Source organism: Aspergillus uvarum (assembly GCF_003184745.1).
Source record: "Aspergillus uvarum CBS 121591 unplaced genomic scaffold BO82scaffold_45, whole genome shotgun sequence".
Lineage (NCBI taxonomy): Eukaryota > Fungi > Ascomycota > Eurotiomycetes > Eurotiales > Aspergillaceae > Aspergillus > Aspergillus uvarum.
Window position 1 is genome coordinate 283045 of NW_020291342.1, and position 18861 is coordinate 301905.

General features: G+C 50.5%; 7 protein-coding genes across 7 annotated transcripts; 2 read left to right on the forward strand and 5 right to left on the reverse strand.

Annotated features, from left to right (window-relative positions):
* Positions 1-1537: 1537 nt before the first annotated feature.
* On the reverse strand, positions 1538-4832 carry BO82DRAFT_393813 (tetratricopeptide repeat protein). Its single transcript, XM_025638696.1, has 2 exons — positions 3304-4832; positions 1538-3247 (listed from the first exon to the last, which is right to left on the reverse strand). Exons 1-2 carry the CDS (start codon positions 4720-4722, stop codon positions 1595-1597), a joined length of 3072 nt encoding a protein of 1023 aa, XP_025489793.1. The 5' UTR covers positions 4723-4832; the 3' UTR covers positions 1538-1594.
* Positions 4833-5499: 667 nt separating this feature from the next.
* On the reverse strand, positions 5500-6159 carry BO82DRAFT_356346 (uncharacterized protein). Its single transcript, XM_025635701.1, has one exon. The coding sequence runs from the start codon at positions 5977-5979 to the stop codon at positions 5698-5700; it is 282 nt and encodes a 93-aa protein (XP_025489794.1). The 5' UTR covers positions 5980-6159; the 3' UTR covers positions 5500-5697.
* Positions 6160-7752: 1593 nt separating this feature from the next.
* BO82DRAFT_385086 (uncharacterized protein) lies at positions 7753-9125 on the reverse strand. Its single transcript, XM_025638153.1, has 4 exons — positions 8593-9125; positions 8450-8536; positions 8199-8393; positions 7753-8128 (listed from the first exon to the last, which is right to left on the reverse strand). Exons 1-4 carry the CDS (start codon positions 9101-9103, stop codon positions 7878-7880), a joined length of 1044 nt encoding a protein of 347 aa, XP_025489795.1. The 5' UTR covers positions 9104-9125; the 3' UTR covers positions 7753-7877.
* A 2000-nt stretch (positions 9126-11125) lies between these two features.
* BO82DRAFT_314978 (epoxide hydrolase family protein) lies at positions 11126-12739 on the forward strand. Its single transcript, XM_025632530.1, has 5 exons — positions 11126-11444; positions 11492-12032; positions 12116-12191; positions 12258-12512; positions 12591-12739. Exons 1-5 carry the CDS (start codon positions 11158-11160, stop codon positions 12677-12679), a joined length of 1248 nt encoding a protein of 415 aa, XP_025489796.1. The 5' UTR covers positions 11126-11157; the 3' UTR covers positions 12680-12739.
* A 61-nt stretch (positions 12740-12800) lies between these two features.
* On the reverse strand, positions 12801-14290 carry BO82DRAFT_356349 (MIP transporter). Its single transcript, XM_025635702.1, has 4 exons — positions 13940-14290; positions 13313-13876; positions 13156-13226; positions 12801-13062 (listed from the first exon to the last, which is right to left on the reverse strand). The coding sequence occupies exons 1-4, from the start codon at positions 14151-14153 to the stop codon at positions 12979-12981; spliced, it is 933 nt and encodes a 310-aa protein (XP_025489797.1). The 5' UTR covers positions 14154-14290; the 3' UTR covers positions 12801-12978.
* Positions 14291-15050: 760 nt separating this feature from the next.
* On the reverse strand, positions 15051-16064 carry BO82DRAFT_356350 (uncharacterized protein). Its single transcript, XM_025635703.1, has one exon. It carries the CDS (start codon positions 16009-16011, stop codon positions 15511-15513), a length of 501 nt encoding a protein of 166 aa, XP_025489798.1. The 5' UTR covers positions 16012-16064; the 3' UTR covers positions 15051-15510.
* A 1403-nt stretch (positions 16065-17467) lies between these two features.
* BO82DRAFT_434095 (thiolase-like protein) lies at positions 17468-18727 on the forward strand (the record flags this gene model as incomplete). The annotated part of the gene is made up of 2 exons (XM_025640925.1): positions 17468-17640; positions 17695-18727. The coding sequence occupies 2 exons, from the start codon at positions 17468-17470 to the stop codon at positions 18725-18727; spliced, it is 1206 nt and encodes a 401-aa protein (XP_025489799.1).
* Between the last annotated feature and the right edge of the window lie 134 nt (positions 18728-18861).

The window sequence follows — 18861 nt, forward strand, 5'->3', positions numbered from 1 at the left end:
TACTTATACATCATCTACGGGAGTATGTACGCTATCCAGAAATGCGTCTTTACATCTTATCTCGGAATACCTTCATGTCATGGCTTTTCAGTACAGTTCATTTAGTAGTAAACTAATCTACTTTTAATTATCCTATATATAAGAGAAGAACAATGGGATTTCTTTAAAAATATTGGCTATTCAGCTAATATTACCTGCAGTTGCTATTTATTCTATAAATCAGCTCTAACTGCAGACCTATTAGTCCTAATTAAATATTTTAACTGCCTACGATAAGGCATTTGTTTACTACACTATTTCACCCTCTAGTCCTTATACTGGCCATAACCTGGCAGTCAGGTTAAGATATAAAATCAGATTAACTGTTAGGTAGAATAGTTAACCGCGGTTAACTATTATACCTGTACTAGTCCTAAAAAGACTAGTTAAGGCAGTAATTAGGCAAAACTAGGAAGAAATTACACTAAAATTAGGTAGTATTATTCTGTCTTCTTTTACTGCCTTTTTAAAAAGGTTTAACTTGCTGAGAAGTTGGACCCGCCGGTTAACCGCAGGTTAAGCCGGTCAGGAATATATATATTTTTATACCTGACCTGACCTGGCCGTTAGCCACTGTAATAATAGGTAAAGAAGTAGTATTATATTTTAAGATATTATACTAGTACTAATATATCTAATTTTATAGAACTGCTGCTGTTTTAGATAGTTCTGCAACTATTTTACTTGGCTGTTATATAACTAATATCTTAGGCCTTCTTTTATACATATTTCTTGCAATATTAATCACGAAGGTTCGAAGAGCTCGCAAGGCCCTTACACAGGCAAACAGCACCCTTAACAGAGCCTGATGGTGTAAGCCTCAACTAACCATCACTCACCTTTAGTCTGTCGTTACAGTAGGCCCAACAAAATGACTTAAAGTTCTCTCTGCAGTTTGAGCATGGCGTTCAACGAAGCATGTCGCTTAACCCGTGGGACAATACATCGCAATATGCACCAGCGCCCGGCTATGCCCCAACACCCGGCAACCCTTCTTGGTCACCCACCTCCCCGTCCGACATAGGCAGCATCAACGTCGATCCCATCTCCCCTATCGATTATGCCTCCCCACAACAAACTGGTTCGCAAAAGAATAGACTTCCGTTAAGCAACAGAGCCGAGGATAAGACCCATTAGCACAGATATGCTAGTTGTGTGGCTGATCCCCTCAGATATTCCGTTCTACTCAACGACATTTTCGTTTCAATATCAGTCGGATTAATACGGCGATAGCCACGACTTAATCAAGTGAGCCCTAGAACAGATACTTCTTCTTGGTCCTATTCTCATTGTCAGCCATACCTCCGTCAACAGTATTCTCAAGCCCATATCAAGCTACGTTCCTCAATCGAATTGAGATATGCGTAATGCTGCCTGATGGAGCTGGGGAGGTTAATACGGGAATTGACCCGACCTATGGGAAATAAAAAGCTCCGGGTATGAGACGTCTTCTTTCCCCAGAGAAAGTTCTACGGAAAGCAGTTGAGAGTTTTTCTGATTTGTCTTGACATTTCTTTGGTAGGCATAGAAATTCAGTGACCTTGAATAAATCAATTTAGGCAGCCTCGAGTCCCCAATCCCTGCGAACCCGCCGAAGCCATTCCTCCACCTTCAAAATATCTTCACCAACTTTGACATTTCCTTTGCCCATCCTCTTGTGCTCAGAGGCATCGTATGCAGGAACACGCAGCATATCATGTTCCGGGTTACAGACCTTAACTTCCAGGGTTCCTGCACGCAGTTTGTCCAAACATTTGTGGTCGAGCTGGACATCGAAGCAAGTCTTGCAAACGTTAAAATTGTCGGCAAACGTCCAATCTGTGCCACAGTCACCATTGCAAGAAAAAACCATCGGGCCCTTAAGTTCGTGATGATTTTTCTTGGTGTTGTCTAACCGTGTTTCAGCTTCAGGGACACCACTAGGCGTGATCAAGGACCATGCTGCCAGGGCGTCTGCTTCATCACCCGCAAACATGGAAAGTACCGCTAGGCCAAAATATGCCTCCCAGTCATTCAGTGGATCGTCATCCGACAAGAGATCAAGATTGAGTTTGACGTAGAACCGAAGGATGCTCTTGGCTTTACCGTGGTTTCCTTGCAGCCTGTGGTACCGAGCGAGCAGGCAGCTTGGGTGACTGCGTTTGAGCCAGTAAACGTCGTCTGCGTTCCTGAGGGAAACTTCAGAAACTATGTTTTCAAGGTGCTGGACATACTCCGCCGCCAAATCTGGAGATCGTATGGCCTTCTCGAAACAAAAGAGTGCGAATTCCGAGCGGACAGATGCTTGCTTTGTTGAAAGAAACCAGTCGTGAGTGCCATCCATTTCCATGATGTGCGTCCAATGATCGACGGCGCACTTCTCATGAATTGGGTCACGATAGCTGGCCCGTTGGCGTAGGGTGGCAATCAGCATCATGATTTCTACCAGGTTGAGTTGCGCGCGTCTCTCCTCTAGAATATCGTCAGCCTTTCGGGCCTCTAGCATTTGATTTCTCACAGCAACCAGGGCTTCCTCGTAGCTCTCAAGAACAAGATTAAACTCTGCACCGTCCTGTGCTAGTGCGAAGAGAGCTTCATTAAAAAATTGATTCCGTGAGTGCCGTTGAACATTCCTTGTTCTCAGATCAAGTCCAGAGTCCGGATCGATTGCATTTTTCAATGACTGCAGGAATTTCACCAAGTCCGTGTACTTCGCCTGCTGGTGCAGCAGCTGTATCAGGTTAAACGCAGTCTGATAATCAGAGAGGTCGGCATTCAGCTGCTTCCGATATATTGCCAATGCAACTTCGTCTCGCCCGATGCTCTTGTACCATCTTGCCAGTTCGTCACTCATGGACAGCAGATATATATCAGTCACTTTGAAATTTCCGAAGTCTCCGTCCCTGATTCTCTTCATTGTGGCCTCTAATATGTCGATGGCAACTTTGAGATTACCGTTGCTAGCATAGCATGTCGCAAGGCCGTACTGCGATAGCCAATTTTCCTCTGCTAACGTTGATGCGTGTTTGAATTGCTCAATGGCCTCCTGATACTTCTGCCACTCCCGCAGAGTTCGTGCAAGGTTGTAGGTCTCCTCATAACCCAGTTCCCTTAGACCAATCTGAGCCTGCGCCCATTCTGCGGCGTCCAGAATGTCGGAAACTGGTATTGTGTCCGGATGTGGATCTTGAAGTGCTCGTGCAGTGCTTGGGTTTGTGCGATTCTTGATCTGTAAAACAATCAGCATTTTATCTGTATAGACTCCTTGTTAATATCAGATAGCACCTTTGTCATATACCCCCGTATAACCATGAAAAAGCCCACAAAATCCCATTTATCCCATGGGTAGGCATGAAGCCATTTATGAGCGACGACCTTGCCCACATGCTCGAGCAGGTCTGCATCAAGGTGCGACTTCGAACTCAGACTCTTAATCCATTGTCTATGCTCCTGTGAAATGTTCTTGGTCACGGCGGAGTCCTGTAGCCATTTCATGATAACTTCTGCATAGTCGTCCAGGTAGATCCAGTGCATCCGTAGGTTGTAGAGGTCGTGACTCCACCATCGGTCTATAACCTCTTCGTCCGTAAAGACCTTGACCAGCAGCGGGCCCAAAGCAATCTTGTGTCGAGGAAGCGTTAAAGCCGGATCCGCCAGCGCCAAATGTTTCCCAAAGAACTGGACTGCGTAATCAAGCAATGGATTGAGATTTGGCGAGTCACATGAGCAGATAACCTCCAGACATGCTGATGCGAGCTTCAGATGCGCCAACTCTGAATCCACCGCAATTCGGACAGTTTTTCCTTTGAGCTTTCGTTGGAAAAACTCATCAAATTCGAATTTTGCGAACAGGGCCGGGTCGCAGACCGACTTTAGAAACCGGCGGACAATTCGCACCTCGCTTTCACTGACATCGCCGGCATCTCGCGGGGTCTCATTGGGGTCGTTTGGAGTCGAGGATTGGAGGAGAAAGTCCGCGATAGATTCAGACGCGAAATGAACTCTGGCGGCAGCAATGTGAAAGAGTGATGAATACGGACCCCGCAACTTCTCTATCAAAGGCCGCAGAGACGCTTCGCCGGTCTTAAGGAAAAGAACAGCTTCTAACTCATTGGCACCGAGAGGACGTGATGCAAAAATGACCCAAGTAAGGAGCTCAATCAAGTCAGAGATGTCCTCGTCGCTGAGAGTATCGTTAAGAGTCGCAATTGTGCGCGCGATTGTATCGGACCTATTTTCTCCGGAGCGAGCAATGATGTTTCTGATCTCGCCGGGACGCTGCTTGGTGCTGATTTCGTCCAAGAGTAGTCCGATGTTGATGAAATCGCCATCTGTACGCTTCGCGAGACCGTTGAGAATTTCTTCACGCAGAGAGTTTACCTGGTCAGTTGCGCCACTGAGAACATCTATCTTGTTCATTCGGCTGGTGATGAATTTGAGTATATCATCACGATTTTTCGATGCAATGTCGATGACCGAAATTCCATCTCCGAGCTGGTCCTTGACTCGGCGCATGATCTCTGTCCGACCTGTCAAAAGAATCCGCAATGTGAATCTGGACCAACCCTGCGGGCTGCTTTGCCATTCGTCGAGGACGTGCAAGAACTGCTTCATATGTTGTTTGTCCATTTGCTCTATCCCGTCGAGCAGGAGGTAGGCGGTCAAGTCGCTCTTGGAGGATCTACCGAACAAGATATTGCACATGCTTCCAATTTGATGAACACTGGCTGTCTGCACTGAGCTGAGATCCTTTCGGTAGACAATGTCCGCTTTAGCGATCTGCCATGCGAGAACCTGTAGCGCCTTGAGCAGCGATGGGTCGTTTTTGTCCTTGTCAAAGATATAGTAGGCCGCCGAAGTGCGAGTCACCTCGTCCCCACCTTCATTGCACATCTCTTCCAGGTGCTTGACGATGGCCGCAAACAGAAAAGATTTCCCAACGCCTTGAGCACCGGACAGGCCGAGAATCGAGCATTGCGGCCGCGGGGAATCAGCCCAGGAGGCATAGAGAGGGTCGCTTAGAAGCCAGTGTCCACTCCCCGGGACCTGCTCACTTAGGCAACGTTTGTAGACCGCCTGGATGTCTTTGAAAGCTTCGCTGGGCATGTCGAGATTGCTGTCAATAGTGCCCAGTAATCGCTTTGCCATACTGTTGGCATCCTTCTTTTTTTCGAAGGTCAGAAGCTCATCCACCGACGCGGAAACTTTCTTAGTCCCATCTCGAGCCTCCACAATGACCCTTTCACTGATCTTCTGCGACTCGAATCCCAGAGTTGCGCGCATCTGGGACTCGCGCTCGACCAGCGATGCCAGGCGCTCTAACTGAGAACGGACACCCTCGTCGCTATCAAACGCAAAGACCTTTAGCGCGATCAGCATTTTATTTCCCCTCATGACCTTGATTGAAAGAGCACATATCTCCACGAAGCAGACTAGTTCCTCGTTGATGATCTTGCGCAGGGAGACGTCAACAGCTTCAGGGGCCAATCTCATGTAAATCTTACATCGCTCAAGTACGTCTGAAATTCGGAGAAAGAGCTCCACCAAACTGCTGAAGATGCGCTTGTAATTTGCTCCGGTCTCAATAAGGTACGAGATTGCATTGAAGCAAAGAGTGCTGGGGGCAAATACCTAGAATTTCGTCATCTATCAAAAGCAAGAGCATCACCCTCATCATCACTATGATCTGAATATCCTTACCATGCTGGCACCCTGGGCAGCTATTCCGCCGAGGACCATAATCAGCTTGCCTGTTTTGTTTATCGCATCCTTAGCAACGATGTATTTCTTGTGCTTCTCCTCCTCGTCAATCTGTTTTCCTCGGATATCCTCAAGTACCTCGTCGACACTGAGCTTTGGAGCTGCCGTCAGGTCGACCTGCGTCATGCGGGAGAACGCAAGACATGCTTTGTCCCAAGCCTCCTGGATGTTATAGTCGTCTGGAATGCCGTCAGCAGACATGTGTGCGATCAGAGCTTATACTCTTTCTTGACCGCTACGGAGCAGGACAGCACGATGAAGAGGGGGAAAAAGACAAAAGAATTCCCCGTTGCGAATGTCGTCTCGTTTGGACGAAGTGCGGTATTTATCCTCGCGATCAAGCTTTGCGGCTGAAGACTCCGTGCAGGAGAGATGTGTTAGGCGGCTGGGAAGGAAAGTTGGAGGCGCCAAGTGGCCGAATTTTGCGGGAGTCCGGCCCGTGGGCGTCCCGTTCTATACATAACACCTGATTCTTCCTTGGTTGTGAGGCTGAAAGCGCCTTGCGCAGGCTTGTCAACTGGCATAAGGTCATCAGCTGAAAGGTGGCTGTAGGTCAAAGACGCCAACACGTGTTGCCTCTTGATAGGATATTGATGTCCAGGTCATGCCGAATACCGAAAACTAACCTAAAGTAGGCATTCTACGTTAGTCTCACTTCCGAATAATCTGCCTCGCCGTTTATCGAGCTAAAATGTTCTTAACAGGGACAATAACCACCTTTGGCGTGGCTAGGCTGCTGCTGGCTGACTCCCTCTCATATGGGAGTATTTACATCTTATTCGGATGTATAATCTGTGATTAAATATAGTAAATATGTAACATTGATAATTAATATAAACATATTGAATAAGGACCGAAAGAGTATAATTCCTGCCTAACCTAATCCAGTATTTCCTGCGGGGTATAAGAAGTAGGCCTTGGAAAAGACTGCAAAGACTAAGGACCAGACTGCACCAGACAGCACTATACCAGTCTTTAGTTCTAAATTCAAAAACTGCTGGGCAGTCCTTGATTATTAAAAACTATACTACTACAGTTTAATACAGTCCTAGAATTTTATAAATAAGATAAACAGTTTTATATTTATAATATATATAAATTATATACAGCTAGTCTGTATTTTTTAATATTTTAGTTTTACTACTTATTTTTCTATATTTTAGAATACTATATTTAATAATTATTATTTTTTAAAGTCTATACTATTTTTTATCTTTTAAACTCTGTTTAGCTTTTTATTTAATCTTATAATAAAATTGTAAGTAAATTATTTATAGAAAAATATTTTTTTAATTAGTACTAGAAATTCTAGATATATATAAAATTTTTATTTTATTTTAATCTTTTCAAAATATACCCAGATAAATACTACTAGATTCTAGTATTATTATATAAATAACTAATAATGGATTTCGGTATTAGCTTGGTTACCAATATTCAAATATATCTAACATTGACCCTCAGTATGAGAGAAGTTCTTCATATGATGACTTTTCGAAGCAACGTGGGAGTCCCCAAAGCTCGCCGCTCGGCTTCCGTCTGGAGAAGGTCGTTGATCTGTAAGTGCTGACTAGGTATCTATGTCTTCCGCCGTAAATCCCTGTCAGTGGCATATTTCCACGGCATTTCCCACATTATTGCCCAGACACGGGTTTTATTCTAGCAAACAGACACGCACGCGTTTTCATGTAGAAATGTGGTCGATGATGTGTTCAGGCTGATTGACGGCAGATTTTAGTGTCTTCATGCCATTCCGCCAGCCTTCAACGAGATGAAGCTGATTTGGGGGAGAGAGCTTTAGTGCTTATGCGCTTGCTGACGGACTGGGCGAAGCTTCAGCACTTTACAGGATTAGGTAACTGAGGGGTAACCCCCACCCTAATCCCCCCCCCTCCCCCAGTTGATGTGCAGTTCTCTGACTCGCTTATAACACGTGGGGGCCGATGCTGCAGGACTTAAAGCTGGTTTCTAATTTCGCAGAAATTTGGGGCCGGGGGCCGGGGGCCGGGGAGGAAGGGTAGGTTGACAACCTGACAAGCAGCTTGATCCGCCATTCAAAGGAATATCACTCAAACAGAAATCAACAAAGAAGGCTGTTCCTAGACAGGAATACTAATCTCGGGACTCCTGTGCGCCAGCTTGCCTATCAGAATATGCTCCGTCGAGTGGGTGGAGGGCTCCTCCGAGTCGCGAGCCACACTCGGCTCCGTGTTCTGAAACTGGAACTGGAGGAGTCGGCGATGGCCCGAATCAACTGCCTGTTTCACCTTGGGCCCTTTCCCGAACAAATGTCGGTTGCGCGACGTGATGTAGAGCTGCCGGAAAGATGCGGCGCAGGCGACCATCACGGCTGTCATTCGCCAAGAAAAACCAGATGTCAGTTAGGGTAAGCAGAACCTCATCACAACGAGATGACCTACCCGTTCCCATCTCGATACAGGACCAGAAGTAGACCCACGAGATGTCCATCGTCTGCGCGTAGTCGATGCCCACGGCCACTCGCACAATGGCGACCGCCATAACGACCACCGTCGCCAAAAAGAAGGCGAACAGGACCATCTTCTGGCGCAGCGGAAGCTGGGAGTTCCAGAGGACGAAGATCGGAACGGAAAGAACTGCGCCCGAGATTAAATCACAATTCCAGAGCCGAGGGGCAGTGATGGGGACTGACTGAGGGCATCTGTCACGATATCGCCGGCGCAGCTGCCATAGATGATCTTATTGTCATGATGCACACGGTCGATGGAGCCACAGTGTGCTGCAGGATGTGAAGGTCAACCGGTGCATTCGGGGACCCAGATGATTGGAACTCACCCATGGTGTAGGCGGTGCTGTTGATGGTGCAGCGGTAATCGATAATTCCGATGCAGATAATCCACCACGCGATCGTGATACCAAAGACGATCCACCACCACACGCGGTGGCTCCGGATTTTGGTACCCAGAGTGTAGAAGAAGGTCAAGAAGGACAGCTTCACCAACCACAGTCCGGAGTAGAACAAGACGAGCCAGGCGACCAAGTATCCTTGCAGATGCGTATACGCATCCAAGAACTCGAGGGTCGGGAGTGTCTTGCCACTGAACACGGGCGAATAATGATACAAGGCCGGCCCCTCGACCTGCCACATCACCGTCGTTGCCAGCATCATCGCCCAGGCCAACACGACAAGAGCATCGTCAAGGAAAAGCCTTCGGTAGGTCAAGAGTCGGACGTAGAGACGGAAAATGATAGAGCAACAAGATAGAGCAGTAAAGGTCCACAAAGTAGCTATCAATGCGTCAAAAGAGATATGGGTGCCTTGAGGGCCCAGGGATAATCCTGACATGACTGTTGTGGGTAGATGTGGATAGAACTGAAGGATTGTGCTACTGGTGCTGGCAAAATGCCAAGGAGGTCAGGATTTATAAGACTCCGTACCTGCGAGGCACCGCCCGAGGCACAGCCCGAGAAGAAATCAAGTCCAGAATTGTGGTGTGCTGACTGCATTGAGATGCATAGTGACATGCAAGGCTGAGCAGTAGCAGAGCATTCTTGCCAGGATGTGCGGACGCTTTCCGTGTCTGGCAACTCGTACCAGAAGCCAATTGGGAATGCCTTGTGTTTCCACATGCTTTCGGACACCTACATCATCCGTCTGATTGTCCGTGGGATTCTGGAGGAGAAAAAATATATCTTCATATCAGTAACTAGTATAGGTATTAGGATACAGGATCTAAGCTTATCAATTTATAAATTAAAGTCGGGGCCCGCCAAACATAAAAGGACTCCTAGGAACTAATACTCATATTAATCCTGTTGAAATTAATGACTAGTAATATATAAAAATGTTCTTTATCTCAGATCGCAAATACGAATAGCCCTCCTATGATCCACACTTATTCTTCCCTCCATTTTTGTCCGCATATCGTAATCCACGGCAGTATGGTGGCCTTATCATACAGCCTCGTCGATTAGATAGCTCAGCGATTGAGCATGGGGCTACGAAAATCAATCAAAACCTACACCCTGTACTACATGTTCATGTTGAAAAGCCTGCTGGCTTTTATACACCTTTTCGGGAATAAATAATCTGGCTCTCCTAAGTATATAAGCACATTCTATTTCGATTTCGTATGTGCGGCTAACCGCTCACTATCTCTTCTATATTCGCAAACACGTGCGTTCGATTCTCTGCCATAGTGGTACTCAGCCCGCCAGCACCAGCTCAGGGACTACCGATTCTCAAAATACCCTGCCTACCCCGCACCTGAACACTACACGATACTCGCATCCTACTCGAAAACTAGCATGGGCTTCCTCAATTCCTCTTAGCCTGACGAACTACAATCCATCCTTCATTCGATTACGTTAGCGTTATAGCCTATCTATATTATCCCATTCCGAGCTAGCTGCACTGGTTCCATTTTGTCTGCACGTTTTCTTAGTCCTAAGGTATGATGAAAGACCATCGTGAGACCTAATCCCCTCAATGTGTTTACAAGCTTGTGTACTAGGATCAGAACACGAGTAGAAAGCACCAGAGGCTTTTTAGAGCTTATTAAGCTGGGCGATCTTTTCTCTCTCAGGCATTTTGTCCCGCTTGACCCCAGAGTCTCGATTTATCCGGCTATTATCTTTTCTGAGCCACTTTATCTGCTAAGACTTACACTCTATGCCCCTGCATCTATGATTTTGTGATAACGTGGTAACGTGGGAAGGAGATTGGGTGGAATCGGTCCTGTCCGGGCGGGGCGGACGGGTCTTGCCGCTTGCCTCCGCTTTGCTGCACTTGCCTTGCTGGCCTGCTTCCAAAGGAATACCCTAACAACCTACCTGGTCTAATCATGGAACACTTGTCAGAGGCACATACTGGCACGGACGGGACCCCTCACTCCCAGACCCAACGAACTACAATCCAACATAAAAACTCATTCCACAAAACCCGACCTGTGAGGAAGAGAGCCAGCCCTGCATTTGCCCGGCCACATTAGCCAGATAAGCCCACTCCATTGTGAGAGCCCCTCACCAGGACAAATGTTTCTGCAGGGGACGCGGCTGAGGGACTATGCTCTATTTCATCTAGCGGAGGGAAAATCCAGCTAATACGGTGACTCCATGACTGAAAATAAGCTAGCGGGACAGCTTAGCGCTTATTGTTCTTCATCAATAGTGGGGCCCGTATACGAGGTATTCCGCCTCAGCTATAGCGGTCTCAATGCGTGATGTGATTTCGACTGTGATTGGTAATATGAGCTTAGCAATCGTGGACTTTGCTTCTACGTCAAATTTCTCGGGTTCGCTGGAGAGGGATGAGGAGTATATAGTGAGCGCATGCGCCCGGGCTTGCGGTACATCCATAATTCGTCAAAACCACAATTACGAGGGCAGGCAGAATCCAAAATGCGAGTGTCGTGGGCGCAGGTGTTCGCCCTCAGCTCCTTTCTGGGATCGAGTCAGGGCAGTCCCGTGCGATCGCGAAATGCATCGCAGGTGCATCCGTTTCACGTCGACCTGTCGGCAAAGGTGCCGCGCATGCTGGAGCAGATCCGCAGCACGAAGCTGCCCGCGCAGCCGGTGTACGTCAACACCGGAAATGCGCAAGGGATCACGTTGCACGACCTGAAATCTTTTCAGCAGGAATGGCTCACGAACTTTGACTGGAAGAGCGAGCAGAAGAATATCAACAAGTGAGTTTTCACTGGGCCGGTCCATGGTCAATGCTAATTGCTGGCAGATTCAACCAGTACACCACCACCATCGAAGACCTAACCATCCACTTTGTCCACGAGAAGTCAAATGCCTCCGATGCCATCCCGCTGCTGCTCCTGCATGGTTGGCCCGGCTCCTTCCTGGAGTTTGCCCCCATCATCGACGAGTTAACCGATCAAGCGACCACCGCAACCGGCAAGAAGATCGCCTTTGACGTGATCGTGCCCTCCCTGCCCGGGTTCGCCTTCTCCTCGGTGCCCCCAGTGAACTGGACCATCGCCGACACGGCGCGGGTCTTCAACACCTTGCTCACCCAGGTCCTACACTACGAGACCTACGCGGTCTTTGGGACGGACTGGGGCGCAGGCATCGCCTACAACCTGTACGGCAAGTACAACTCGACCGTCCGCGCGGGCCACCTCGCGTTCCTGCCATTCTTTCCGTTGACCCCAGAGGCGCTGGCGGCGCAGAACATCACGCTGGACTCGCTAGAAGCCTTCGAGGAGGCGGAAACCATGGACTGGAACAACTCGGGCGAGGGGTATTTCAACGAGCAGACCACGAAGGTACGCCTTTTCCGCATTTCACCTCCCGCATCTCAGGATTCCGCAATCCCAGGACCCAAGAGCTAACACCACAACCCATTAAGCCCAACACAATCGGCCTAGCCCTCCAAGACAACCCAATCGGCCAACTCGCCTGGATCGGCGAGAAATTCCTCAACTGTAAGCCGGCCCCTCCCCCTCGCACCCACCCTCTCAATCCCCAACGCCAATCTAACAACCGAGAAGGGTCTGACCCCGACGCCGGAACCAGCCCCTCGGTGCTCACCCACAACGAGATCCTGCGACACGTCTCGCTCTACTACCTGACGGAGACCTTCGCCTCGTCCGTGGTCATCTACGCGCAGAACCCCAACGGCTTCAGCACGGTCTACAGCAAGGCGCACACCGACGCGCCGCTGCTGTTCAGCGCGTTCAAGTACAACGTGGGATTCTGGCCGCCGGCGTTGGTGGCGCAGACGGGGAATTTAGTATTGTATCGGAGTATGTTCTTTCCCTTGTTTGACGCGATGTGAGGGGCGTTGGGCTGCTTAATATGGGTACTAACTTGTGTGGGTGTAGATCACCAGCGCGGGGGCCATTTCCCCGGGCTGGATAATCCCGTGGCGTTGGTGGAGGATTTGCGGGAGATTGGGAGTTATTGGGAATGAGATTGGATCTTGGGGAGGAGGGAAGGGGTTGGGGTTATTGAATAAACGGCAGCAAGTGTTGTTCTATCTAACTGTGAAGGGATATTAGCTCTAGGAGTCTATAAATCGTTCCAGAATCTTGCATTAGGGTTGCTGATCAATTAGACACCCTCCCAGAATAGCAAGCCATCATCATGCAAGAGGCCGTGGGCATAGGCAAGCATTGATCCCGACTCATGTTCCATTAGTTAGCGCGCGTGGTTCCCACCCAACCACCGAAGCCATTTTGTACAGTACATCATCTTCCGAGATACCAACCCTCAAACTCGTACATCCGACGCACTCCACGGCGGCACACAGAGATACACCACCCCATGCCCCACCGCAGCAGCGAGCGCAGCAACCTACAGAACACACGCACAACATTAGCACTACATCCACCGAGCACCCCAACCCCATCCACCCCTCAACCAAACTGCAAAGAACACACCACTCACCCAATGAATCCAATGATACCCCGGAAACCCCGTCGCGACATACACCCCCAGACACCTCGCGGGATTCAGCCCTACCGAAGAAAACAGATTAGCCCTAACCCACCCACTCCAAACGAAACCCCATCCTCCCAGCAAGCTACCACAAAATAATACATACCGGCACCTCCAAACCCCTCCCGCGAAAACGCCGATGCCCAGCTGACCGTGCCGAGCGCCATCCCCACCAGGAACGGCGACAGCGCCGCCCCAAACAGCCGCCCCTGGCGGGGATCCAGCCCCACCCCGAACGACCAGAACACCAGCAGCAGACAGAACACAAACTCGAGGAGGAAAGCCTCCTTCACAGGGACCAGGGAAGTGTCGACGACGCACCCGCCCACCGCGAAACTGGGGGACCCGTAGCCGGCGCGCAGCATCAGGCCGGCGAGGGTGCCGCCTAGGGTCTGCGCGGCGAGGTAGATGACAGCGCGCGGGAGGGTGATCAGGCGGGCGAAGAAGGTGGCCAGCGTGATGGTCGGGTTGAGGTGGCTGCCCGTCACGTTGGAGAAGGTGAAGATGCAGAGGGTTAGGGTGAGCCAGTTGATCAGGCTGCCGACTGTTGGGCCTAGGAAAGTAGCTGTTGCGTAGACGCCGGCAGCTGTTGTGCTGGTGCTGCTGCTGGTGCTACTGCTGCTGGGCTTGATGGAGGCCCAGGCTGTTATGAAAACGTTGAGCATTGTTCCTACACAGGACGGTTAGTTGGAGGGGTTGGTTCTGAGAGGGAAAAATCTGGCAGGCTGCAGACCAACACATTCAATGAAGCCGAACTTCCACAGATCGAACTCCCCGAACCCTCCTGGTTTCAACCCCTCCTTGATGCTCATCATCGGGGCCGCATCGGGCACCCGCTTCAACAAGGCCGCATTGTCCGGGTCGTGTCGGTCCACCACCAGCGTCTGGTTGCCTCCGATCCGTCCCGTGAAGGGCTGGATCGTCGGCTTGGCTTCTGTCGGGTCCATTGTCTGCTGGCGGCTGGGATCGGCGTGTCTTGGCTAGGGCTGGAGTGGGAGTCGTGTCGACGTGCGGCAGCCGGGGGCGTCTCCGCAGGGATGACGGCGGTCAGTCTAACTTATAATGCAATTTTCCAACGCCCCTGTTCGAAGCTCTCAAGCCGAAGCTTCCGCCTCGTACAAGCTTTGATTGAAACCCACTGGGAAATTATATTGGCGCTAAACCTCTTTCGAATGCTATACGAGATGGGCGGTCCAGTGAGTGATTTCTGACCGCCTACCGTAAGTAGCTGGGCTAAGCCTGTCCTAGCCGTGTGTGAAGAGATCTGCCGGCAGTATCCCAGAGTGGGAAATGGTGTTGAAGGCGGTCAACATTTAGAGCTGTCATCCCTGACCAGCTGCAGCACAGTTGATGTTCCCGATTCGGTTTAGGCAATCGAAATTCGCAGGCTTAGCTAGATTTACTCTGCCTTTTGAAAGTGTGCGATATTTCTTAAAAGCATCTCTTAACCTGTAAGAGCGGTAGGTTACGCAACAGATGGGAGGTGTCACCTCGTGTATAAAAATATATATACGCGTTTGCAACAGCGTCCCACTCACCCCACAGAGTCTGTTGCCTGGCTGTTGTACAATGCAAGGCCAACATCAGAGTCAAACAAGATAGATACTATATGGAATCACAGCTATCCGAAAGAGATCCAAGTTTAGGAAAGTCCTCTCCATGCATAGAATCGTACTCGACATGAGGAAGGCGGGCTGAGGGAAGCCGAAGGATTCTCTCAGATATAGTCGTGCCCCTGGAAGGCGGTGACGATGCTCTGGAGAAGAATGCTTTCCTCCCAATCCTAAAGCTTACATGCTTTTGAGCCCTCATGTAGGATATGGCTATGCTCGTATGTGCTCCATCGCCTCTTCACTGGTGCTGCATATCTCACGATTTGGTAACAAGAATCAGCGCGAAAGGCTAACCCCGAAACACTAATACACAGGCTAGCAGTCTGAATGAGTTGGAGCACCACGAAAGCAGAGTCAAACAAGGGAGACTATAACAGAACAGCAAAGACAGCAACTCTTGCAGGTAAAAAAGAAACCGTACTATTTTCTACTCTTTCATCCCCTCCATAAACCGATTCTTGAGATGACCACAAATCGTTCTTCTGGCTTGGCGTCAGCATTCAACTGTAGGCATTCGAATCGGTAGGTCACACGCAAAATGGGGCCAACTGTGCATGTAGAAGACAATAAGACAACCAGACTGAAGATCATTTCACAGCCACTACTATCTCTCTAACTACCACGAATGAACCTCTCCTGGCGCTACCGATTCTAAAAAGTACTCTTAGCCCCTCCCGACGTCCTTCTCAAACTAATAACAGAAATATCCAGGCCCAATCTGAGGCTTAACCCCACAAGTCCGCGAACAACACATCCCTGGATCATTGATATCACAAATCTTGTCCGTCGCCACACAAGTCTCAGGACACGACACCTTGATATCTGGGAGATCGCCCACCAGGGGTACTTTGTAAGTCGTGGGGTTGGTTCCCCCGCTGGTCCCTGTCCAGGTGGCGGCGGAGTGGTCGGTTTTTGGCTGGGCGTTCAGCTGGATCGTCTGGCCGCGCTGAGCGAGGAAGGTCTTCGAGGTATCATCCTCCAAGGTAAAGGAACTCTTTGGTAGATCCCAGGGGAACTTCACGCTCACTGAGCAACCTGAGTTGGTCAAGGTGATCTTCTCACAGAGCAGGTTGGTGGCGGCGCTGAGCACTCCGGTGGTGGGAAGTCCGGCGCAGAGGTCGCGGGCTTGATGGGGCATCCCTGCGACCAGTCCGGCGGTGGGAATGAATGCAACAAAGTGTGAGGCTTTCATTGTGGATGGTGATAATAGCTTTGGACAAGGGAATCTTGCGGGACAGTGCAGCGTTGGTGAGTGACTTGTTACTACAGATGAGAGTGTGCAGAGCACGCCTTTATAGTCGATGACCAAGGTGTTTTGATTGGCCAAGCTCTGCAGCATTCATTCTCAGGTCAGACGAGATATGAAGACCGGCGTCTAGACCCTGCATGATCGGCGGTATCTTGTTTATCTGCGATTAGGTTTTTTCTTACGATGGATCACTATCCTAAATCCCTTACATCCCATGGCTGTCCCGCATTCCCGACCCACTCCCGCTCCCGCTCCCCGTATCCCTTCCGTTTGCAGCCTGAAGTGGCAATTAGAGTACTCGTCAGACCAAAGCTTAATTCAAAATTCCTACTGGTCGTGCACTGCCCACCCTTTCTGATCCGGTGACTTGACGGTTTACGGAATCTGTCAAGCCAAGAAAGTGGACAGGTGCACGGACGTCAGAGGATAGATACTCGAATATTTGGGTGGCTCGGGAACCCTCGACTAGTCTGACCACTATCCAAGACACCTCGGAAGAATGGAACAAGGGACAATCCCAATGTCTGTAGTGGAAACAAAGCGACGAAAGCAGACTTGAGCCCAGCGATTTCTCCGCGATAAGCGATCACGCTGTCCCACAAACTCGAGGAGCAGGTGGAATCTGCGAGACTCACCAAAAGCGCAAGCAGTACCAATGCTTCTTGAATCCCGTGTTCTGCTGAGACACATAGCATCTTTCGAGCAGCATGAAAAGCTACTCAGGACCTCACTCAAACGTCGGGGACGAACCTGTTCGAATCGCAGTAGTTCCGACCAGGTCATGACCCTTCGCGATTTCTTGATCAATTCTGGGAGTCACTAGTCGACAGGATATCCTTCTCTGTCCATGGAGTCAAGTAAGCTAGTCAGTGTTGGAAAGTATGTGAGCGATTATATCCTGATATCCTGAAAGTCCGCGGCCAATGCCAACTAAGGCGACGTCGGGAGAACCGCCTGAACCAGACACATTCAAGTTTAGGACGATCCCGAGAATTAGAGACAGCGAGTTGAGCGTACGCTGCATCATCCTGAAGGCTGCAGTCGATTCGTGTACGTCGGCAGTGTGACGTAGCCATGTATTAGCGACCCAATCCACGACGTCAACGGCAGCCTTGCAGTCCTTGGCCCTGCATGCAACACCCAGATTATGCGTGAGATCACACTCTGCTCGCAAGTAAAGTAGTCTGGTTCAGGGGTCCAAGCGACACCGCCAAGCTCGCTGCATGACCGCCACGCTCGTATTCGTCCCTAATTGTAAGGATTCTGACAAACTCATGGAAGGAACAAATGCAAGGGCCATTCACGGAAAGAACACATCAAAAGCAGGCAGCTTCGCCGTATCTCCAAACTCGAAGTAAATATCGACTCTCCTCCAACTCGCGACCTCATCTGCGACAAAATGGGCACCACATTCTCCTCCGGCGGCACCACCCACCCCGCCAGCGGGGCACCGGGAGCGGGGGAGAACGAGCTGACCATCACCGGCCTGGGCACCGAATGGCCGTCACAGATCGTCACTTCCGACGATTTCCGCCAGTACATCCTGCGCCTTTATCCCGCAGATGCAGCATGGTAGGTACCTCCCCTCCCTGCCCTCACACACCACCCGCCTAAACCCGATACCAGGGTTCAAACGCTCCTCAAAGTCCACTCCCGCAGCGGCATCGCCTCGCGCGCACTAATCGGCTTCAACCACAACCCCCACTGGTACGACCCCGCAAACCAGCCAACCCCGCCCACCGCGCAACAGGTCTCCTCCGAATTCCACCGCCACGGCGTCCCGCTCGCCGCCCGCGCCGCCCGCAAAGCCCTAACCGACAGTCACCTCCCCGCGTCGGCCATCACGCACACCGTCGCCGTGACCGTCACCAACGCGGGAGCTCCGGGATACGACCAGGCCGTATTCCGGGCTGTGGGCATCTCCCCGGGGGCGGAACGTGTTTTGCTCAGCGGGGTCGGCTGCGCGGGGGGCCTCGCAGCCCTGCGGGTGGGGAGCTCGCTCGCGCGGGCGGCCACGGCACAACAAAAGCCCGCACGGGTGTTGGTGCTTGCGTGCGAGGTGTGTAGTATCCATCTCGCAGCGGAGTTGCATTCTACTGCTGCGCAGCTAGGATTGAAGGGAGGGGAGATTAGTATCGGTCCGGTGTTGTTTAGTGATGGCGCTGCGGCGCTGGTTCTGTGTAATGCGCTCGCGCTTACGGGGGGCATTCCAAGACGGTTTGCAGTGGTGGATTATCGGACGGGGATTACCCCGGACACGCATGAGGCTATGTCCTACCGCACTACGGAGTATGGGTTCCAGCTGAAGCTGTCGCGGGAGGTGCCGGAGCTTGCAGTTGCTTCCTTGCGGGGACTGTTTGGGGAGTTAATGCGGGCGAATGGGATGATGTCGGTAGCGCCCGGGGAGTTGGAGTGGGCGGTTCATCCTGGAGGGTTGACGATTCTGCGCGGCGCGCAGCTGACGCTGGGGCTGTCGGATGAGGCGATTCGTGCGAGTCGCGAGGTGTATGAATCGAGGGGAAATAGCTCGAGTGTGGCGGTGTTGGCGGTGTTGGATCGGTTAAGGGGGTGGGAGGGACAGGGCACGAGAAAGGAAGTGGTGGCAGTCAGTTTTGGGCCTGGGTTGACGACGGAGATGGTTTTGTTGAGGCGGTTGTAGCTCTCTTTGGGGTAGTGTTACATCTGGGTTGAGGATATATCTTTACGGAGAGTAAGAATATATGCTTCTAGTGGGTGGTATTACCTATGATGACTAGAATACAAGAGATCACTATCTTTGCTGCCTTGGATCTA